Source organism: Equus quagga, chromosome 14 (genome assembly GCF_021613505.1).
Source record: "Equus quagga isolate Etosha38 chromosome 14, UCLA_HA_Equagga_1.0, whole genome shotgun sequence".
In the NCBI taxonomy this organism is placed as follows: domain Eukaryota; kingdom Metazoa; phylum Chordata; class Mammalia; order Perissodactyla; family Equidae; genus Equus; species Equus quagga.
The window spans coordinates 40695164-40717285 of NC_060280.1; the positions used below are offsets into that span (position 1 = coordinate 40695164).

Consider the following 22122-nt stretch of genomic DNA (forward strand, 5'->3'; position numbering starts at 1 on the left):
CAAACAGCATCACGTGTTAGAGAAATTGTTTGTGAAAGGAAGAGTCAATTGATACAGCACACTTCATTGTTTTATTTAAGAAATTGGTACAGCCATCCCAATCTTCAGCAACCACCACCCTCATCAGTAACAGCCATCAACACTGACGCAAGACTTTCCACCAGCAAAAGATTATGACTTGCTGAAGGTCCAGATGAAGATTAGCATTTCTTATCCATAAAGTATCTTTTAATAAAGCTATGTACATTTTTTAGACATAACACTATTGCACACTTAACAGACTATAGTATAGTGTAAATATAACTCTTATATGCACTGGGAAACCAAAAAATTCATGTGACTCACTTTATTGCAATATTTGCTTTATTGCAGTGGTCTGGAACTGAATCTGTGATATCTCCAAGATATGCCTGCCCTTTCTGGAAGCTTCTGGGATAACTTTAGCCCTCAGAATTCTCTTCTTCCTCCAAAATCTATAACACTTATTTGGTGCTGGGAAAAAAGTGTAAGGGAGTTTGCACGTGGTAGAGCAGGCTTTCTCAACCTGGGCACTATTGCCATTTTGGGCCAGATAATTCTTCATTGTGGAGGGCATCTCCTCCCCCCATGTGACAACCCAAATGTCCCCTGAGGGACCAAATCACCTCTGGTTGAGCACCATTGTTGAAGCATGATCCCCACATATCAGGTAAGGGGCTAGACTCTGTACAGACTTTGCTCATGGTCATTTCCTACTTTCCTATCAATTTCCTTTACTTCACTTTACTCACTTATTTTTTACTTATTTTGTACTGCATCTTTACATTTGTAAAGCACTTTAAACCTTTTTTTTACAAGGCAGGTAATATATAAACACTCAGTGCTTCTTTCAAACCTTGCCACAACCCTTGAAAGTAGATATTAGCATCATCTTTTAACAGGTGAACACTGAAGACTGGAGATCTCTGTTTGGTAACTGAACTAAGGTCCAAATAACAAAGACTGGAGGAGCAGAGGCTGCTCCCAAAGTCCACGCTATTTTCAGGGCACAATACTATTTGCTTACTTTCCGTAGACTTATCCATATAGGTCAACTGAATTTTAACCCGCAGAGCTGGGATTGTGTCTACTCTCTCTTGGGAATACTGTGCATTTTTTGCGATGGCATAGGAACAGTTATCAAAAGGAAAAACAGACTTTTAGCACCCCAGTTTCTCTAGAAAAGAGAGAATGGGTGTATAAAAATCTGATACTAAAAGCATTCATTTTCCATCATTTATCTTACACTACACTGAAACTATTCAATACTTTTGAAGTTTCAGAAAATACATTACAGGAAAAAAATAAATCATCTCAATGATCACTTTAATGCACAACCTCAGCTTCATGGCAATTCCCTCATTTCCTCAGGTGAAGCCTATTTCTCCAACTTATTTCTTTTCAATTGATTGCTAGGATTTCAATCTCTTTAGACCTTTCGCATTAGAGGAAGGAACAAGTCTGCTCTTTTTTTTCTCAACTTGGGAAATTTGGAGTTTATCACACTCTTTCCCCACTTACCTACAGAATTGAATTTCAAAAAACAAATTGCCTTTTAGGACAGAAAGTTCAAAATCAAAGCATTGCCTCAGCATCACGTCCTCAAAATCAGAGAAGCAGAGGTTAAATTTCTCACTCCTGCTTACTCTTAAAAGGCATTTGAAGAAACAGGATCTTGATAAATGGACTTCTGAAAGGAAAAGGGAAGACACCAGCAAAGGCACGAGTCGCATTTTCTGTCCAAGGGCTCCATTATCTCCAGCAATTTTGGTTCTCCATCATCAGAGGACATTGTGTAGCATGGCTAGGTTTGCTGAGGTTTCAATTATTTTACAGTCCACGCAATTTCACATTTTCAATCAGAACTACAGTTCAATGACATCAATGTTTTACAGCTAATGAAACTGAGGCCCAATGGCTAACTTGACCCGCCACCAACATACAATTTTAAGTCCATGCCCTTCCCTTCAGAGCAGAAGAATTTGAATGTCTAAAGCTCTCCATCTTCGTCAGGAAGTTTCTACTTATCTATAGACCAAAAGTAAATCTTTATTACAGTTAAGAAATATAAATGTTAACCTCACTTTAATTAGAGGAAAACTGTTAAATTAAACCTTCTGAACACATGGATTGGAACTTAGAGCACTTGCCCCCAGAGACGAGAACAGGATTTCTGGGAGCTGGAAAGATCTTAGAAATGATTTTATAGAACAAGGTGAGGTTCTTTGTCTCACAACATTTAGATTTCTTTATTTTTCTTAATTGGGAAGCAGTGGGTAAAGTAGAAAGCTCTGGATACGCTGGGGTCTAGATTTATAAGCTGGAACTCCAGGCATGATACTTCATCTCACTGAGCCCATTTTTACTGACAGAAGTGGACTAGACGACCTTCTAGAACTATTGTTACGTGAATCTCTTATGTTTACCTTATCCTAATAGGAAAATCCTGAGGAGGAAAATCAAACTGTGACAATGTTAGATTAACCTTAGTCTTTTTCCCTTCAGAGTTAGTGACTTTACTGTCCATGGGGACCTGATTTTCATCTCCACTGTAGCCATCTAAACTTGATCACCTCTCATACTTCTTCTTCTGTCCACAAAGGCAGCAGCAGAAACAGCGTAGGGGTGAGTAGGGGGTGGGAGCGGGGTAATGTAAAAACCTCCATACCAAGAAATCAAAATCGTCTCCAAAATTCAGTTTTTTAAGGTTTTTCTCTGTCGGTTTCTTTGTGCCAGTGTTCCTCTGTTGATTCTTTTCTCCCTCTCAAAAAAAAAAAAAAATTCCTAAGGCCCTTCTCTTCCCTCTCATAGTAGGGTAGAGCTTGCTTATTAATAGAACAAGTCTTAGCTGCTTCCCCATAGCAAATGGTTATTTTACAATGTGCATTCAGAATGACTTGAATAATTAATATTTATATACTTCTTATTATGTTCCAAGCACTGTTCCACCTACTTTGCATGTATGAAGGCATTTCACCCTTTGAGAACTGTCAAGTAGGTGCATGTATCCCTCACTATCCAAATCTCTTCACTTCCTGAGTTCAGTGGTTAGAGGTCAGATAGAGTTCAGTGAGCAAGTTTAGATGGCCAGGGAACATTCATTACCCGCATTTACTTTAGTTCGCCCACGCGGGATGGTGAAAGGCCTGACTTTAAATAAAACAAATAATGTCAAACAAAAGTACAAATCCATTGGGTTCCTTTGTTGCAATGGCAAAGGTTTAGTCGGGAGAGTTCGGACAGTGAGCGAAAACTACACTATTATCTCCATTCCACAGAAGAGGAAACTGAAGCACAGGAAGCTGAAGGAAACTGCCTAAGGTTTCATGGATAACGAGAGGCAGAGCCAGAAATCTTATCCAGGCACCACAGCACCAGTCATGACCATGCTCATGCTAGACTGCCCAGCTAAACTTTATTTTTCTTTGTGGCCCATGGCGTCATCCATGCATATTATCACTGTAGTGTTTCTGGGAATGTCTTTGGGGAGGCTAGCCAGAATTCCCATCCCACTTTTTCCCGAGCTCCATTTGTCAAGAGACTTTGATTATATGTTCTATTAGCACCAATATAAACAAGTTCTAGATAACAAAACTTGCTTTTTGTACAGCTTAACAATTTAATCACATGGCTTGAGGACCCATGATGTTCCATTTAGTCACTGTCTTTAATGAATTCCGCCACTGTGGATGAAACAGTGATCTTTCTGTTGTATAGAAATAGGAAAAGCAGAAAGCAGACTCCCACAGCAGACAAACGCAGGCTGAAGTGCAGTGTAACTTGAGCTCTCATTCTGGGCAACCCCTCTTGCAATCTCTGAAAACTTTGGCCCTCTTCAAATCATTGCTTGTCCTCAACTGATAATGCTTGAGACCCGCGTGCCATTGCCAGTTAGGTTCGCACCTGTATGTAAGTCTTTCAATATTACCTAAAGCATTTAATGAAGGACAGCAGCAATGACTCTTCTTAAGAGCTCAGTCAGGGCCCCTCAAGAAATTGTGCAAAAGCAGGGGTGCAGTGCATCTTCATGACTTGCTCTTCTATGTGTCAGCTGATGGCTGTCCAAGTAGAAAACCAGAGGATAAGCTTATGACTCCATGTTAAATAAAATCTCTCCTGTTAAGCTGACAGGTAGCATCTTTATAAATTTTACTAATAAATTCATACTTGATTTCAAAGTCTACTTACACTTTCACATAGTCACAAGGTTAGGCATGAAGTAGGAGTAAACCTACATTCAATCAGTAAAAGTAACAAAGAAAATACACCTCCTTGGAGGCCTTCCAGATGCTAAGGGCCTTGGCTATGCCTGCCACTCAGACTGCCTGCTGCTTTGTCATCATGTGTTGAAAAGGTGAAAGGTATGTGGCAGTGTGCCAGGAGGCCCAAGAAGCCACACTTTAAACATGGGGCAAACGTCTGGAATAATACTTCAGTTCAAAGAAAGTAAAAATGTCATGAATGTAGTGAATTGTAATACAAAGTATATGAGGTTTAAAACAAAACTCTGAGACTTAACATTTCACGGTGAGATTTCCAAGCATGCACCCGGTATCCCTGGTGATTCTGGATACTCTGGTGCAAAGTGCTGAGATTCTGTGTCTGAGGTTCTCAAGGAGAACTGAACTGACAAGACCTAGGTTCTCATCCAGACTCCGTCACTTACCAGCTGTGTGACCTCAGACAAGTCACTTGCCCTCTAAGTCCTAGTCTCTTTTTCTGTGCAAAGAAGAGGTGGGATTGCATGATCTCTGGGGTCCCTTCCCGCTCCAAAAGGCTGGTGGTTCTTGTTTATATTTGGAGCTCTAACTGCCTAGTTTTGCCTGATCTATGATTTCTAGTAGATGCCATGTGTTTACTCAGCATAGAGGTTTCACATCACTGTGAAATATCCCTTGGCGATCCCAAAGATCTGTCCAAATCTAACATGCTAATATTCCACTGATTAAGCCATTACCCCTAACCCAATGAAGGCTAACCAATACTTCCAAATGCAAGATACACCGTAAGAAAGTTTAACCAATATCCAGACTTTTGCCAAAACTCTTATTTCTTTTCTCCATGGCCTCTGGCTCATCAAATACCCCGGAGATGACTTTAGTGTTCACTAGTCATTATTTGAATATGCTCCTATCATAAACGTTCATAGGCTTGCTGTTTTTAATTGAAATACCCTAAAATCCTTTTCCTTCTTAAAGTATTTACATAAGTGACACAAGCGAATCTAACTGGAGTCAATAGTAAAAATTCTCTTAAGCACACGCACATAAATTCTATAACACACATCACCTGAACACTTACAACACATTTTAAAAAAATTTAATAATCACTGCCATATTTCCTTCTGATGTATACAATTTAAAAATAAGTCTTGTGCTTTCACAAAGATTTTTTAAAATACAGCACCTGTTTGCATTACAAATGATTAGCAAAATTAGCAAAATCCATTACTTCATAGCTCACCATCATCCGTAAAAACCTCAATTAATTGAGTACTTAGAAAAAAGTTGGCTGGTGGTTGATGGGAAGGTACATTAAAATCAAGTGCGCTTTTCATTTTAAAGGCAAAAAAATCTTCATCATAGGAATCTATTTGTAATCTTCTCAAATTGCTGCTGTCAAAGTCTCCAGTCTGTGAATACATCGATCCCCTTTCATGACTGACAGGGGTCAGTATGAAATGCTGGGAGGTATACCCTACAATTTAGGAATTGGCGTGGCTGCCATGGCTATGCTTTCTATTGCACACTCGTCAGTTCCTCTGCGGATCCGGAAGTAACCGTCCTCGCCCCAGCTGGCGCCCCAGCTGTTTTTAACAATCCAGTAATCCTGCCCGGAGGCTGAGTCAGTACCATAGCCCACCAGCAGAACAGCATGATTAGTCAGCTCAAACGGGTTGAAAGGGTCTCTCAGACCAGTGTGGTGGTAGATCCCGTCATGGTAGTGGAGGAAGTCATTATAGACTTCAAAAGCAACTGCCATGGGCCCATGGTGGACCAGCTCAAGCTTCATCAGGGCTTCATTGCAGCCCCCATAGAAACCTCCCACATAGTGGTAATCGGAGGAGTAGTAACGAAAGCAGTCCTTCTTCAGTTTGCATGGCGAATCGGTGCCTGTGTAGGGGAAGCACCCCTCTTCCACCACCCCAAAATCTTGGGCGTACTTTCCTGCGATGAGGTATGGGAAGCCACCTTCACAACCTGAGGATGAATAACACACAGAGTTAGAAAGGGACACAGGAGAAACTGTCCCATTTCCTTTTGTCTTTTCTACTCCATTAATTCTTCTTTATGTAACCCTAGGAAGTTGTTCTTAGTTTAAATGTCACTCCATTCATCCACCCATTAGCCATCGAGCTACCTATCCTCTCATCTCCATCTATCTAACAGACATGTATTTGGCACCTGATGCGGAAGGTGGCTATAACATAATGGTTAAGTGGGAGGCTCTGAAGCCTGACTACGTAGGTTCAAATCCAACGCTGTGTGAGGAATTTAACTTCTCTGTACTTCTGTTTACTTATCTGTAAAACAGAGACGGCAATAGTAACTTCCTTGTAGGATTAAATTACTTACTTCAAGTAAAAGCAATGAAAGTTCGCTATTATCATCATTATTCAATAGCCAGAACTATACGTTGGCTTTTCCTCAATGAAGTTTTCTCTGACCACTTTCTGCAGAAAAGTCTAAGTCAGCTCCTCATGTCCCTCCTCCAGTCCTGGCCCTATTGTGCACATCTGTAACCCTGTACTTTTTCTTCTAATTCTTCAATTTCTATTTCCCTCACTTAACTGTAAGCTCCACGAGGGTAAGGACTCTCTTGATACATCGGAGTCCTCAGGGACTAGAAGTCACAATGTCAGTGTTTAATAAGTATTTCAGAAAGAATGAAAGGCTCACTGACAAATAATCATTCACCAGCAGTTTCACTGGTGAACTGAGGAACCGTCTAGTGCCAAATCTCGGGTTGACAGAAGAAAACTTTAAAATGGAAATGTTTCTTCCTCAATCGGTGGCAGCTGAGCTTTCTACATATATTATGTATGTCCTGTTCTGAAAGCCTATGCATAGAATTTTTAAATTCTCCTAGAGAGAAACCAGTGTTAGTATGGTTTTAGTAAGAATCAGTTTTTGAAGGGAGACCTTCCTTGGAACCGAAACTCTAACGCTTAGAAGCTGTGTGGCCTTCAAAATATTAAAGAATAATGTATCTATTTCCTCTCTATAAACAGGGATCATATCTACTCTTTCAGGGTTTTGAGCGTTGTTGGGTAATGTATGTAAAAGGCTCCTAAGAGCCAGTGCTCATTCAATACATAGTAACTACTGACATGTTGCTGGATGGGGCGGTGAATTCCATGAGAAACCACCCATTACTAAGTGATATGGCCAGAAGTACACCCAGGTTTTCTGACTAGAGACCTGTGCTCTCTACTATACCACCCTTCTGCCTTTGCCCACAAAGGCCAACTACATGCAGGTAAATAATGCCTGAAATATGCAACTTACCTTGAGCATACTGGCTGCAAGACACAACCTCCTGAGGACTCAAGATTGGGGTCTGAGAGTTGTTGGTGAGGATACGGATTCGTGCTTCCAGCATACCCATAGAAGCAAATGAGTAGCAGCTTCCACAAGATGCTGGTGATGGAAAAGAAAGCTATATAACCCAAGGGACCTTTGAAGCACTCACGAAGAAACAGAAACAAACTTGAGTCGATGAGATACGTTAATGTATTTCTATTGGGTATTGCTGCTGCTGCTCATAAGGAGCAGCACAATAAAGAGGATTCAACCAACAGACACTACTAACCTTGCAGGCAAACACTAAGATTTCAGCTTTTTCATCAAAAGGCAAACATTACCACATGGGGCTTTCCTTGAGAATATTTTAGGAGAAAAAAACTCCTAACTTCTGCAAAGTATTTGACACTATTCTTGAAAATGAAGAAACGATTTATGTCTGCAACATTCTGAGCCATCAGGTTGAGAGAAATCTATGGAGGGACACGTGAAAGTCGAACTTTTAAATAGCCCCAGAGCAGCATCTTCCAAAGCAACTTGTTGGGTGGAAGTGACCCTACGAATAGCTCAGGATGGGTGTATTGTAGAGATCTGGATTTAACCAGGGTCAAGGAGGCAAGAAACAACAAAGCTGAAGAAAGGTAAGAGAGTAACGCTAGTGATGGATACAGCATTCAAGGTGGCCAAGGAGGAAGGAAAGACATAAGGAAAATAGAGGTAGTGAAATGGAAAACAGACTGGCTCTAAGGGAAAAGCGTAACAGCACACAGCCACGTTCCCCGAGACAGTGTCACCAAGCAGAGAGAGGAACATAAAAGCCAAAGGGAGGGAGGTGAGAAGGTAAAAGAAAACAGATTTATTGAATACCTGGATGCTCTGGCAAGAACAAAACATGTTTACGTAAGAAGCATATGCTAGGAATATAGTTGCTACTTCAAGAGAAGGAAAATGTATTATGAGATAATTTATATAAACATTATTATTTTTCTATATGTGTCTTCAATATGTGTGGGAAAAAGAAATACATGTAAGAAAATATGGCATGTATTTAACAAAACTGGGACTTCCACTTGTTAGAATTCTAGAAAGAAAGGAGCATAATTTAATCTATTATTATACAGCCTCTTTCACTTCTGCTACTAATACAAATTCTTCAGAGATATGCTTGTACCAAATCCAAGACACTGGCATTAAATGCAGTTATACACAATTGATATGTTATTCAATTTATTAATCTATTAGCTACCAAATTATTTGAATGGTGAGTACTCCCTTAAGCACTTAAAATAAGATTAATGAACAGACAATATTACAATTAAAAAAATTCATCCTACATAAAGAGAATGCTGCTTTTGTTCTCTTTATTAAATCTGAATTTAGTAATTTAATAACTGCCTTCCCTAGACAGAAAAGTATTCAAAAGAATATTACATATTCAAATATTATCAGGAATGTTGTTTTTCCTTTCTCCAGGTGACTTGCTTCACGGCCTTCCCTCAGTACAAAGGAAAGCCAGGATAGTCTACGCTAGGATAGTCTGTGCTCAGCCTCCAACATGCTAAACTCTACTTGAATTACTTCTGTTGTTTTCCTCGAACTAAACTGTGACTTTCCTTGAGTGTTCACAGGAAATGTGTTTACTTCGTCTTGGTGCCTGATGTAATGAAGGAATTCAGTGCATGTTTGTAGAAAGAAAAGTCAAGTTATGAACAAGTGGATAAATATTTACATCCAGGAAAGCAAGTGACACCAGTGGAAAAAGTCAACTTGTTTCTAAGCTATAAAGGAGACAGAACCCTAGGTGCTAATGTGAGCTTTCTCTAAGTAGTTCAACAATACCACAGGGCCTAGACTTAGGGTCTATTAGAGCTCTACTACCATTTAACTGCTATCATTTCTGATGTTCTCCAAAATTCTCCCACAAACGCGTTAGATTTATCCATACCATACACTGCTTTTGCTGCTGAAGGATCACCTAAATTATAAAGATTAGAAGAAAAACACTCGGAAGAGGGCCTTGGAATTCATCTAGCGTGCAACCTACTACTTGATAATGCATACACTGAGACTCAGAGAGAAGCAATGATCTGTCCAAAGTCACAAGGCTAAGAGATGGCAGGTGCTAGCAGCTGAGTGTCTCCCAATGCAGGACTAGCGTCCTATTCTGTTTATAGGTCTGTATCTGCTTTAAAAAAGCTTTAACTTTTCTTTCTCCATCATCTAGTTACTAGATAAACCCAAATTAACTTGTACATTTTGCTTTTAAAACCACCCAAATACTACTCTCCTTAGGATCCCTCTTTCAAATGACAGAATGGCAAAGAACTAGATGAGTGATAGTAATAGCCAAAGCCAGTGTTCCTTTAATAAGACATCAGGTCTTATAATAAATAACACCCCAGAGAGTCTGGAAATGGCCCCATTTTCATTCCTGGCTCATGGCAGCCACAGAAGTAATCTCTCTTGGTATTAACCATGACATTATCATCTGACCATCCAGCACTGTGGGAGGACAGGCCACATGAACATTCAAGGGCTCAGAATGTGCTCTGTTAACAGAGAAATCACAGGAATGAGGAAAGGAGATAAGCTTCCCCAAGCCCCTGATGTTCCCAGAAGAACTGTGTCAGCTGCCAAGGTAACCAATGCCTCTTTCCAAAAGTCAAGGCCAGAATCCAGATTCTAAAAGGACCATTATCCCTTAAGAAGACTATGATGCAAAAAAGAATAAGAAGGGGCTCTGGCTTAGCAGAGCTCTGCAGTAATCAAATTTCCACAATCTCACTGAGACAATATGATCGCCACATAGTTTAATTATGTTCAGCTGCACCTCCCAACAGTGGAGAACACACTGAACGAGGAGTAAGGGTTCTTTTCTGGCTTTCTTTTCCCCTCTCTCTCTCGCCTTGTCACTCAGCGATGTGATTCTGGGCAGGCCACTTGACCTTTTTGGCATTTCTGTTTTATTTTGTGTGGAAAATGAATAGGGTGAGGCAGACTGCTTAGAGTCCCTGCCTTCCAGCTCTAGAGCATAAATGTATATAGAAGGAGACTTCAATGAACCAGATTTTAAACATTAGGAAAACATTCTGCATTTCCTAACTGATGCGACCTGAGAGACACTCCCCTTCTCTCTTGAAGACACGATAATAAATAAAGACAGCACAGCTGGGAGAAGAACAAAGAAAGTTCCCATCTTCCAATTGCCTAGCCTATCTTCCTTCTTGCACTTCAAAGTAAATCTAGCTAGAACGCTGGAGCTTAAAGCTGTTTTTAAGCAGAACGGTAAAAATCTCATTTGTCCTTCCAATATTTCTTTTTTCATCAATCTTGATTTGTGCTTTGAATAGAAAAAGTTGTGAATTCCCTTAACTGTGGGTAATTTTGAATTCTGGGTTATGTAGAATACTTGGTATTCTTCAAGTTAGTGGAAATTTCCAAGCAGCCCAGTTAGCAGGAAGAGAAAATAATTTTTTCCCAAGCTAAAGTACAGAAAACCAAAAGGAAGTCAAAAGAGGAACCTCTAAGTACATTACTTTCTCAAGTATCTGATAAGATACTACAGACGAGGGATCAATTCAAAAGCAATTAATCTATCAAAGCTATCAAAGCTATCCAATCTATCCTATTTATAACACTCGAAAAATATGCAAAACTGGAGACAATAATAGATTTACCAAGTTACAAGAAAACCAGTGTCAAAGAACATGCTGCAAGTTACAAGAAAACCAGTGTCAAAGAACATGGCTTTAGAAAGTCTGATTTCCTTCCTTTGAATTACAGTCTCATCACTCAATCATATCTTTTGGAAAGTGAGTGAAACTAAACTTTTCTTTCAACCTTCTATGCTCCCAAGTGAACTTTAAAAACACTTTATCAAAGCAGTTTATCATATTGTATTTTAGTGTTTTGCTTGAAGGTCTTGCTAAACTGTAAGTCTCTAGGACAAGGACCATGTCATATTAGTCTTTATATCCTTGGCCATGAAACAAGAATTTCCTAACATGTTGGATGCTCTATAAACACTGCAACACAGCAGAAGCAACCATGTACCAGGCCCTCAATAATCAACACCTGACATGCAGTATTTACACTTAACCCTCTCAAATAAGTATAGGGAATCTACTTGAGGATAAATTTTAATCCTCTCTTAACATCACCCCTTTCATTTCATGTTCCATTCATTTCTCAATTACCTTCAAATTTCTCTCATTTCCAACCCCTCCTTTCCAAGGAAGTCCTTCCCAAGAAAGAAAAGGTAGGGAAGGATTTCAGGAGCCACACTTTCTCTAGTGCAGAAAGGTCTCAGAAAAACTGGTACAAAGGAAAGAGATGAGATGAGACCTCTGGTGTCAGATGGCGGACAGGAAGTTTGCTGACTCGCTGCTACAGACCTGCTCAAAGCCCTGCATGTTCAGAACACTTGGCAAGAATTCAGTGAGGACGGAACTGAAGGGTCAGTGGTAAACGCTGAGAAGTGGGAGAGGCTGATAATCACCGGATTTTTAGAAAGGGGAAGAACAATTTATCTTTCAGCATTAATTTATAACACTCTCAGGAGACACTAATCAGAATGTTTCCAGACAGCAAATACTACACCTATTTTACAGTAACAAATCAGTCATGTGTACTATAATTATCTTTCAGATGAGCTTAGAAGTAGTGAACCTGAGTATTGTATAAATGATTCTCCAAGTTATTGTTGGCCAAAATTGAGGATAACAAGATAATTTCTATCAAGTGCTATTAGAGGAAGAACTATTAAACCTACTCATCCTGTATCCAATTTCTGAAAATACCTGGTAAAATACAATTAAAGGGATGCTTTTGGTAAACCTGGGCTCTGCTCCCAGGCCACCATTCAGGAAGCTGCGTTAATACTTATTACCATATGTTATATTCTGACATAAAGTGAATTGAAAGGTCTTTAAAAAGCTCACAAAAATCTACTTTACCAGAACAAATTTCTAGGATCCATCTTCTGCGCTTCTATAGCAATTAAAGACTAAATAATGTCAGGCGGGGAAGTGGGGAGAGAGTGGGAAGACAAATAGCAAAGAAGGATTCCAGCAAACCTCTTGCAGAAGGAAGACCAATTTGAGCTGTGTGCAATTCTTTGTTCCTACACTAGTCTCTCCTACTAGGAGAGCAAATGAGTTGGGCTTGCAGATCACTCTGATTAATTTCATTAGCTACTGGAACATACACTGAGAAGGAGACCGAAGAAATGCCGAGCCCAGCTGGAGAGACTATTTATTACCAAAGCACGTCATGGATACAAAAGGAAGAAGTGAGTATTCATTGGCCATATATTGTCCATTTCTTTACTAAAGTGGATCATGCCCCCTTCTCTCTGCATCCCCAGAATCTACCCCAGAGCCTAGCACACAGCAAATGTTCAGTAAATATTTCAGGATGAATTAATGGAAAAGCAGACTTTCCTTTTTACCTTGGTTTCGAACAGGGGCAACATAATTAATACCGTGAACATTTCTCCAGTCCCAAGATGTCGGCAAATGTAAAATCTTTTCCTGTATTTCAGCAGTCAGTGGTGCAGGTTTGGGCCTAGGATGGAAATACACAGGCGACGTCAATATATAGTCTTTCCTTCGAGGATGATTTCCTAAGCTCTAATTCCATGATTTCAACCACCTGGCTGGCTAGGCTCTAGGATCAGACCCAAACAGCAGTTGTCCCATCAGTGTTTCAAGATGTCTATCATGCAATAAAGTGTCTGTTACACAATGTGTCAGTTACACAACTAAGTCGTGTAAATGGTTTCCATTATCCATTTCTTTTTCAAGATCTAGTAACTCAATCCTATGAAATGACACTGGTTTTGTAATCACTGTGATGTTATTTTTTAAAAATGTTTTATATTTTTGGTGAGGAAGATTGGCCATGAGCTAACATCTGTTGCCAATCTTCCTCTTTTTGCTTGAGGAAGACTGTTGCTGAGCTAACATCTCTGCCAATCTTCCTCTATTTTACATGTGGGACGCTGCCACAGCAAGGCTTGACAAGCAGTGTGTATGTAGGTCTGCACCCGGATTCTGAACCTGTGAACCCCAGGCTGCAGAAGCAGAGCATGCGAACCACTACACCACGGGGCCAGCCCCTGTGATGTTATTTTTAGTATGCCTAAATAGTTGCATTCTCTTACTTCTGACAGATTTTGACCAAGAAAGAAGAGATGGGAAGTTGAACATGGCCTAGAAAGGATACAGAGAAAACAGAGGTATTACTGATGGTTGACTCAGGAGATAGTGAAGTGACTATAAAGGAAGTGAAGCAGGCACAGAAATAAAAGGTATAAGTAGAAAGTAGGCAGATTAGCTCCATAAACAACAGACAAAACTGCTTCATCATTACAGAACTACACCTCACATGATATGGTTGGAAAATAAGACAAGAAAAGGAGAGTTGCCTGGCACAATGAATGATGGATAGACATTTTCTGGAAATGAGACAAGTGTTCTGTCAGCTTCCCTGTATTACAGATTGAAAACAAACAAACAGCATTCTAGCTCTTGACACACTAGACTTCTTGGAGTTTCCCCAAGTCTGTCAAATGCCCACAGTGTTCCACATCTTGGTGCTGTTGCTCCTTTTCTCTAACATGCCTGGTTGCACACCGCTTAGAAGAAATCCCCTTCGAGTTTTTCCTAACCTCTAACTTTAAGGACACCTCAGAGAGCAGCCCCTACCCTCCATCAGCCCCTAACAAAAACTCACTCTCTGTGCTCCGTCAACTCTTTTGTTAGGGCACTACTGTCACACTGTGGTAACATGTATTTTTCTGTTACTGTAAACTACTTGAATTTCTTATTCCATTCAGCATTGTCATACCACACTGTTCTAACTTTTCAGTGGTTACCCAGTTGGTTTTTCACCAGGTTCCAATTTAGTCACTGGCAAAGATTCTTTCTGGATGTCTTCATGTCCTCTGCAATTATTCCCACTTGGTTTCCTCTCTCACACACTTCTCTTAGAGATGATATAAGTTAACACTAAGATAAAATGGAAGTAAAACGAAATGGAGAGAGAAAAAAAAATCCCTCATGACTAGCAATCATGACCTTAAAACTTATAAAGAATAGAGAGCATGTTACGTACAGAAATGTCAATTAAGTTTTCACTAAAACATTAACTAAGCCAGGTACACTGCTAGAAGCTCTACGTAACACAGAGATGAGCATGAGGTGGTCTTTGACCATATGAAAGACAGCATTAAGAGACATGAAACATACAGAAATTACCAAAACAAGTACAAAGACGCTATAGTGATGTTATAAAACATACAACTTGGATCATGACCATGGAATAACCAAGGTACATAAAAAGCTAAGCACCGTGGAAAATTTTAGATATAGGGTGGGGAAAAACCAAACCAAAAAACAAACCTTAGATATTTTGTCTGAGATTTACGAATAAAAACCAGGTGTAAACAAATTCTGGAAGGAAACAGTTTCTGTGATTTCACACTGAGAGATCAGGAGACTCAACCAATAACTACCATCACCATCATCCATGCCATTAAGAGGACTAAATATGATACTGATACCTTTAAGCTACTATCTGGCACAAAACAGGCATTTAAATGTTAACTTCCTTCTTCCTACCATCCTATAAGGCAGAGTGTTTGCCCATCAATGTGCACACAGACAAAAACAACGTGACAACTAAAGCTCAACGGTGTGAAAAGGAAGAGAGCAAGAGGAACGTGGGAGATTGAGAAGTGAGAATTACTAACATTATAATACGCTACACCTCATTAGCTCTTAATCATTTAGGTCCACATTCTTTAAGAATCTGGTGAAAGCTCTGGACTCAGAGAGATGTCCATACACACTAAATTTTTCTATAATTTCAGCAGTTTCACAAACTCCCTAAACCTCAAGTTAAGACTCTCTGAGAGTTTTTATTATGTCATTGGATTCTTTGAACTAATTTATCCAAAAATGCTACTGAAAACCAGCAGCTAGACCACAATGTCTCCTTCAATATTTCGCACTGCACTCAATTCCATCTCCTTATCTTAAATATTCTATGGAGACTTAAGACTTAAAAGCAGCCCTTCACGGCCAGCTTGGTGGCACGGTGGTTAAGTTTGCGAATTCTGCTTTAGTAGCCTGGGGTTGATGGGTTCGGATCCCAGGTGCAGACCTACACACCACTCATCAAGCCACACCATAGCAGCATCCCACATACAAAATAGAGGAAGATTGGCACAGATGTTAGCTCAGGGCCAATCTTCCTCACCAAAAAAAACCAAACCAAAACATAACAAAAATACACACATAAAAAGCAGCCCTTCATAAAGCTAGCCCTTCTCTAAAATAAAGGTAGTTGGGTGGAGGGAGAAAGAATCAAATACAAAAGACTTCCTCAGCAGGGCTGACCCAGTGGCAAAGTGGTTAAGTTCACACATTCTGCTTCGACAGCCTAGGATTCACAGGTTTGGATCCCGGTTACAGACCAAGCACAGCTTCTCAGGCCATGCTGTGGTGGCGTCCCACATAACAAATAGAGGAAGACTGACACAGATGTTAGCTCAGTGACAATCTTCCTCAAGCAAAAAGAGGAAGATTGGCAACAGATGTTAGCTCATGGCCAATCTTCCTCACACACACACACAGAAAGAGTTCCTCAGAAATACGGGAGATGACATATGGCAAAGCAGTTGTGTCTGAGGCTCAAACCTTTCAGGCAAGAGCCCCAGTCTCTCTGGGCTCACATGCTGACAACACCTCCCCTGATGCTCCTCTGGATGTTTTTTGAACAGCTCGCAACTTCCTGTCGCAGACACACACAGTAAGACTCTTTCACTGTAGCAACTCTGAGAAGGGATACGCTACGCTCTCTCTCCTAATTTCGATTAACCAGAGCATCTCATGCATGAATAATTCCTTAGAATACACTCCGAGAAATACTGTGTAGGATTCTTTTGAGAAAGGGGCAGAATTACAAGAATACCATCAGCTGGATAGGAAAAAACTCCATACAGTCTCACAGTTGAAAAATGCCAACATCAGGATTACTAGCCAGATGAAAAAGTTGGCAATGCGTTTTAGTTAACAATTAATCAAGCCATTGATTAATTAATTAATTGAACACTGCCTGCTCAAACAATAAAACTGGAACCAAGGACCCTACAGACGTAAAGGAAATCATCATTGTATTCTCTCAACATTGGAAAATGTTTCAACCTACTAAGGGAAAATAACCTATCTAAACAATTTTATTGACTCCCATTGGCTTCCCACTGGTTTCCAGTCCGCTGCCCCTTCAGTTATATCAATTTCTTCTGAAGCAAGGTATGGCATATCACCAGAATAGCCGTGGCCATTTAACAAATGTTAAGAGACTACATACTCTGCCAAATTCAGCTACAGCTTTGAAGGAATAAAAGAAATCTACCAAATTCCTGACTACATAAATTCAAAGGATGACATATTTTCCCAAAGAAATATACCATGGGGTACATATGCTAAAGAAGGGAAATGCCACATCTGGCTGAGGGTAGTACAGATCTATTGATAAATATGGAACATTTTTTGCTGGATGTTAAAATAGAGAAAAGGTTTGGAAATTTTTACAGGTGGCTAATGCGACAGTTTTTATAGGCAAGTTGAGGGGTATTTGAGGCAAAAGGAGTGTTATGAATGGAGGAAAACGAAAGGAATGTTTTCAGCAAGTATGTGTCATTGTTTGAACTTAGATCAAGGTAGTAAATATAGTTATGGTCAAATTTAGATGGCTTTGGTGGCCAGGCGAAATGTATTCATTAGACAATAGGTAGTAACTCAATCATAGCTATGTATAGGAAGATAAAACTGGTAGTATTTCATAGAACAGCTAAGAACTGGGACAAGGAGGAAAAGAGACCAAAGAGACAGGACCAGGGAGACAGGAGGCTGATCCATAATGCAGGAGAGAAATGACAAAACCCTAAGTCAGAGCGTAGGAAATGGAAAGAGAGTAATGGAAGCGTCAGACACTGTGAAAGCAAAGCCCATGAAAAGGACTTAGAGAGCATTAGAGTATGAACGAATAGGAGAGGGAGACAGTCAGAACAAAGATAACATGAAAAGTTTAAGTTGGATGACCAATAAAACGGTGGGAAACCCGGAGAGAGCTGGCTGGAAGGGAGGATGTCATTCAACATAAAGATCCCTATTAGTGATGAAGAGATGTGCTTTATTACCTTGGGATTCTCCGGCTGTGGCCACCACCTCTCCTAACCATCTCTTTCAGGGTAAGGGTCTCATACTCCATGTATGTGGTTGCAGTCCAAGACTTCTGAGCAGCATTGATGGCTTTCACAAAGTCGTGGTTATATTTGTAGAGCCTATTAGAATGCCTGCCAACAAAAGTAAGACAGCTTCAGATATAATCTTTACAGATGTAAATAGACTCCATCAAAATAAGCATTCTTATACTCTGGGCCTAAGTGGAAAGTGGTATAAACTTTCAGGAAGACGGCTGAATATATCAATCTATTTATCTATATCTGTATATATATAAATAGCCTGGAAGTGGAATGTCTCCTATGAAAATAAAAGTTCAAGTTAACTAAGATATGTATAAGGACGTTCAGTGAAACACTTTCATACTGGTGATAGATTGTAAACAACCTAAGTAAATGCTGTAAGATAAGGGATTGATTAAATCAATAATGGTCCTTCATTTACTATAAAGTTTATTCAGTAAAAATGTTTGGAAGATTATTTAGTGATATGGAAGAGTGTTCACACTATATTAAATTTAAAAATCAGGATATCAAGGAAGTTTAGACAGAATTAATCAATTTCTATGAAAGTATATATATTTATACTATAAGTACATTAAAAAAAGCCAACCACGGTTATTTCTGAGTGGTGACAGAGGATCATCACCTGCTCCCCATTACAATTTCTACAATGCACCTTTATAACTTTGTAATAATAAAAAAGGCAGATCACAGCAGAAACTGGTTACAACACACATCCAGCGAGGAAGGCACTATAACCACATGATGCAAAGAAAAGTTTTATATCCTTATTACTTAAATTTGGTTCTTGAACCAGTATCAGCAGCAGCACCTGGAATCCTGTTAGAAACGCAGACTCTAAGTATCCAACCTAAACCACCTGAATCAGAATCTGCATATTTTAATAAGATCCCCAGGTGATTCACAGTGACATTAAAATTTGAGAAGCACTGGTTTATCTGATGTACGCTTGGATATGGATATAAATAAATCTAACAAACAAAGAGCATGTTTACAAAGCAAAAACTTAACGGAGTTGATTGCTCATTTAATTTAAACATGTATCGCACCTATGCGCCAGGTGCCAGGAATTATAGAATTCACCATATTATTTCTATTAAAAAAGATTCTGTGGCTTAAATGTGACTCACTATCCAAGACTTCCATTAACATTGAACCATGCAAAGCAAGATACCTGTAACCTGAGGAACATCTTAGGCATACTGTGAACTTTTCTTTCTCTTTTAAATTAGATGTTCACAGAGAAAGTATTTTGATACAGTCAGAGAACCTGGTAGCACAGAAAATAATAATAAAAGTGTACACTCACATTGATAATAATGTTTTTATGTTTTTATCAAAGTTCTTTTCCACTTGTTGCAAAATATGACACCAGAGAGGTACCTTCATGAGATTATAAAACTGCCTGTATCTTATTTCTGACACACTAACACACAACAAAAGTGAGTTACAGTTGTTTCTTTAGACACAAGAGTAAATTTTAAGGTCTATCTTGACATATTTGCCACTGATGAGAGTCATTTCATTGACTCTAAGCATTTGAGAAGCAGTAACTACGCTTACTTCCCTTTCTTTATCATAACCTCATACGCCATGTGCATTACAGTAATGACAAACTAGGTCTTAAACATTATTATTTTCAGTGTTGAAGATCCAAGGAGATTAAAAATAATGTCCCTTACTGTGGGAATAACAGCTCATTAAGAGCTGAAAGAGACCTTGATGGTAATTTAGTCCCAATGCTCACTTACCCGTGAGGCAATACAGGTTCTGAGCATTCCAGTTAGCAGCTTCTTCATTAAAGGAGGCAATGTTTGAAATATCAAAAAAAGCACAATCGTACATAGTACACGTAAATGGCAGAGCGGAAAGTAAACAGCTTACTAGGAAATGTGTTGCTCCAGGATCAAGACAAGCAAAGCAATTTAAAAGCTAAACTCAAAATGGAGGGGATGAATTAGTCTAGATTTCGGTCAGCACTTTCCCAGACAAGTGCAATTCATCCTCTTTGAACTCACGTCCCCTCCCCTCTGCTGCAGACATTCGTTGCCAGTGTGGCCTGGCTTTGGATGATCCGTTCACGGCTCCTTTCAGTGGATTTCACAATGAAACAAAACAGAAGAAGTTGCTACCGATAATATTCATTTATCTTTTCCTTCCAAAATGAATAGAGTCTGAAATCTCTTGTTGTGTGGCTCAAAGTGGACCCAACTTAACAAAATATTAACTGCATGTTACAGGCTGAACTGTGTCCTCCCAAAATTCCCATGTTGAAGCGCTAACCTCGAGTACCTCAGAATGGGACTGAATATGGAGACAGGGCCTTACAGAGGAAGAAATTAAGGTAAAATGAAGTCATATGGGTGGGCCCTGCTCCAATATGACTGGTGTTCTTATAAGAAGAGGAGATTAGGACACAGAGGGACGATCCTGTGAGGACACAGCAAGAAGGTGGCCATCTGTACGCCAAAGAGAGAGGCCTCAGAAGAAACCAAACCTGCCAACACTTTGATCTTGGACTTCCAGCCTCTAGAACTGTGAGAAAATAAATGTCTGTGATTTAAGCCATTCAGGCTGTGGTACTTGTTATGGCAGCCCTAGCATACAAGGACACTACATAAATACTAGGAATTTTAACTTCAGATACTTTTGCCAGGTTTAAAATTTATGTTCAGTTAGTATTGCCTACATTTGCTGTAATAGAAACATATGTGTTTGCAAGTATTATGCAACATGTTTTTACATGGCAATAATAAAATGTTTTTTCTCTATTAGTTACTGCAATTCTGTAGTCCTTTACATAAATTTTCTTTAAAGCTATCATTGGTCCATTACTTCTGCAGTGCTTTGAAAAAAATACTTTCTTCCCTCAATGACATCAATCAAACTATTTTCCCAGTAAAGTTTTATATAACGTGGCTTAGGTTTCAAAGACAAATAAATTCTATGTAATCAAAACAAAATTTTCCACGAATTAACATACACACATACTTATACATACCATAAAACAAAACTAAATGTATCTTTCACTGGTGACAACTCACTTTTCCGAGAGACTCTTAAGGTTTGCTGTCTTCTTGCTCATGGTCTCAGAGGTGGTCCCCACCTTGCTTCCGGTGAAACAAGCCCAGTTTCGGCCCAGCACATCATGCACCCAGCCAGGCATCGTCTCATTGCAGTAACTGGTTACCTGGATGCCCTCTTCTTCATACTGTGACCAAATAAAGGAAGGAAAGGCCGAGTGAGTCTGTGTTCAACTCTCAGGTCCATTTCTCTGGTTCCCATTCACATTAAAGACATCCCTTTTTCGGTTCACCTTAGGGGCCAGCCTCTGCCAACCAAATCAAAAACTTTCGCCTGAGAGCTTACATCCTGAGAATTAATCTAGAAAAGGAAGAGAAATAAACGTTTATGTGAGTAGTATTGTTGGCCACCAAACAAAATCTACATAACAAAACACTTGGGAATGGAAGGCAGGGAAAGAAACTAACGTTTTTAGAGCATGGGCCACTTGCCAGGCATTTTCCAAAAGTTACCTCATTTACTGCCACAGTAAGCCTGTGAGGAGGCAGGCAGCTATAACCTTATTTTACAGTGAGAAAGTGGAGGCTGAGCTCAGGGAGGATGCGTAGCTCCCACCTAAGGAAACAGAGCTGTTAAGCGGCAAAAACAAAATTTTGCTCAGTCTGTCAGATCATACTTTTCCACTCAGAGAAGAATCACTCCAGCAAAGTACAAAACAAATGATGAAAATTTCCTGTAGAACTAAACAAAATCCTTTATTCTGTCAATCCTCCAATTTAATAGGATATTCTGATCATGAGCAAACTAAAGCAACCTGATTATTAAATATTCCCTCCTCTTTATTTCACTAATAGGGGCCTTTGTCTTATTTCAATGTTAGTAGAGAAAAATAAGTATAAAGTGATAGATCCAGGATTTGAACTCAGATGCTTTGACTCCAGAGTCTAAAAACCCTCATGTTATAACATCTCCTCGTGGAGGGGGGACACATAACCCAGAATGAGAGAGGAGTGTGGAAGGAAGAAAGGAAAAATGCGTGCTAAATTTCTATGAGGGGGCACTGGGGGAAAGACAGTTTCAGGCATTGACTTAATGGAACCAAAACACAAAAGCAGTCGAACACAACACAGAAATTAATCAGCACAGTGGTCAGCTGCGTTTCAATGCTGTCCTTTACAAGAGTACACAGTAGGTTGGTTTTGGCCCACAGGTGGTAGTTTACAGATTCCTAATCTAACATAACCAATACTACTTTAACTGTGTACAGGGCTTGGCAAACTTCTT

General features: G+C 39.6%; 1 protein-coding gene across 1 annotated transcript in view; it reads right to left on the minus strand.

The window, feature by feature from the left end:
• Positions 1-5321: 5321 nt before the first annotated feature.
• Positions 5322-22122, minus strand: part of CTSC (cathepsin C) — a 35834-nt gene continuing 19033 nt past the window's right edge. Inside the window, exons 3-7 of the mRNA XM_046685061.1 lie at positions 20859-21025; positions 17749-17904; positions 12991-13106; positions 7527-7658; positions 5322-6218 (exon numbers count right to left, since the gene is read on the minus strand). Of these exons, the coding sequence (XP_046541017.1) occupies positions 5716-6218; positions 7527-7658; positions 12991-13106; positions 17749-17904; positions 20859-21025 (1074 nt within the window). The 3' untranslated portion in view covers positions 5322-5715. The remainder of the gene's footprint in view (positions 6219-7526; positions 7659-12990; positions 13107-17748; positions 17905-20858; positions 21026-22122) is intronic.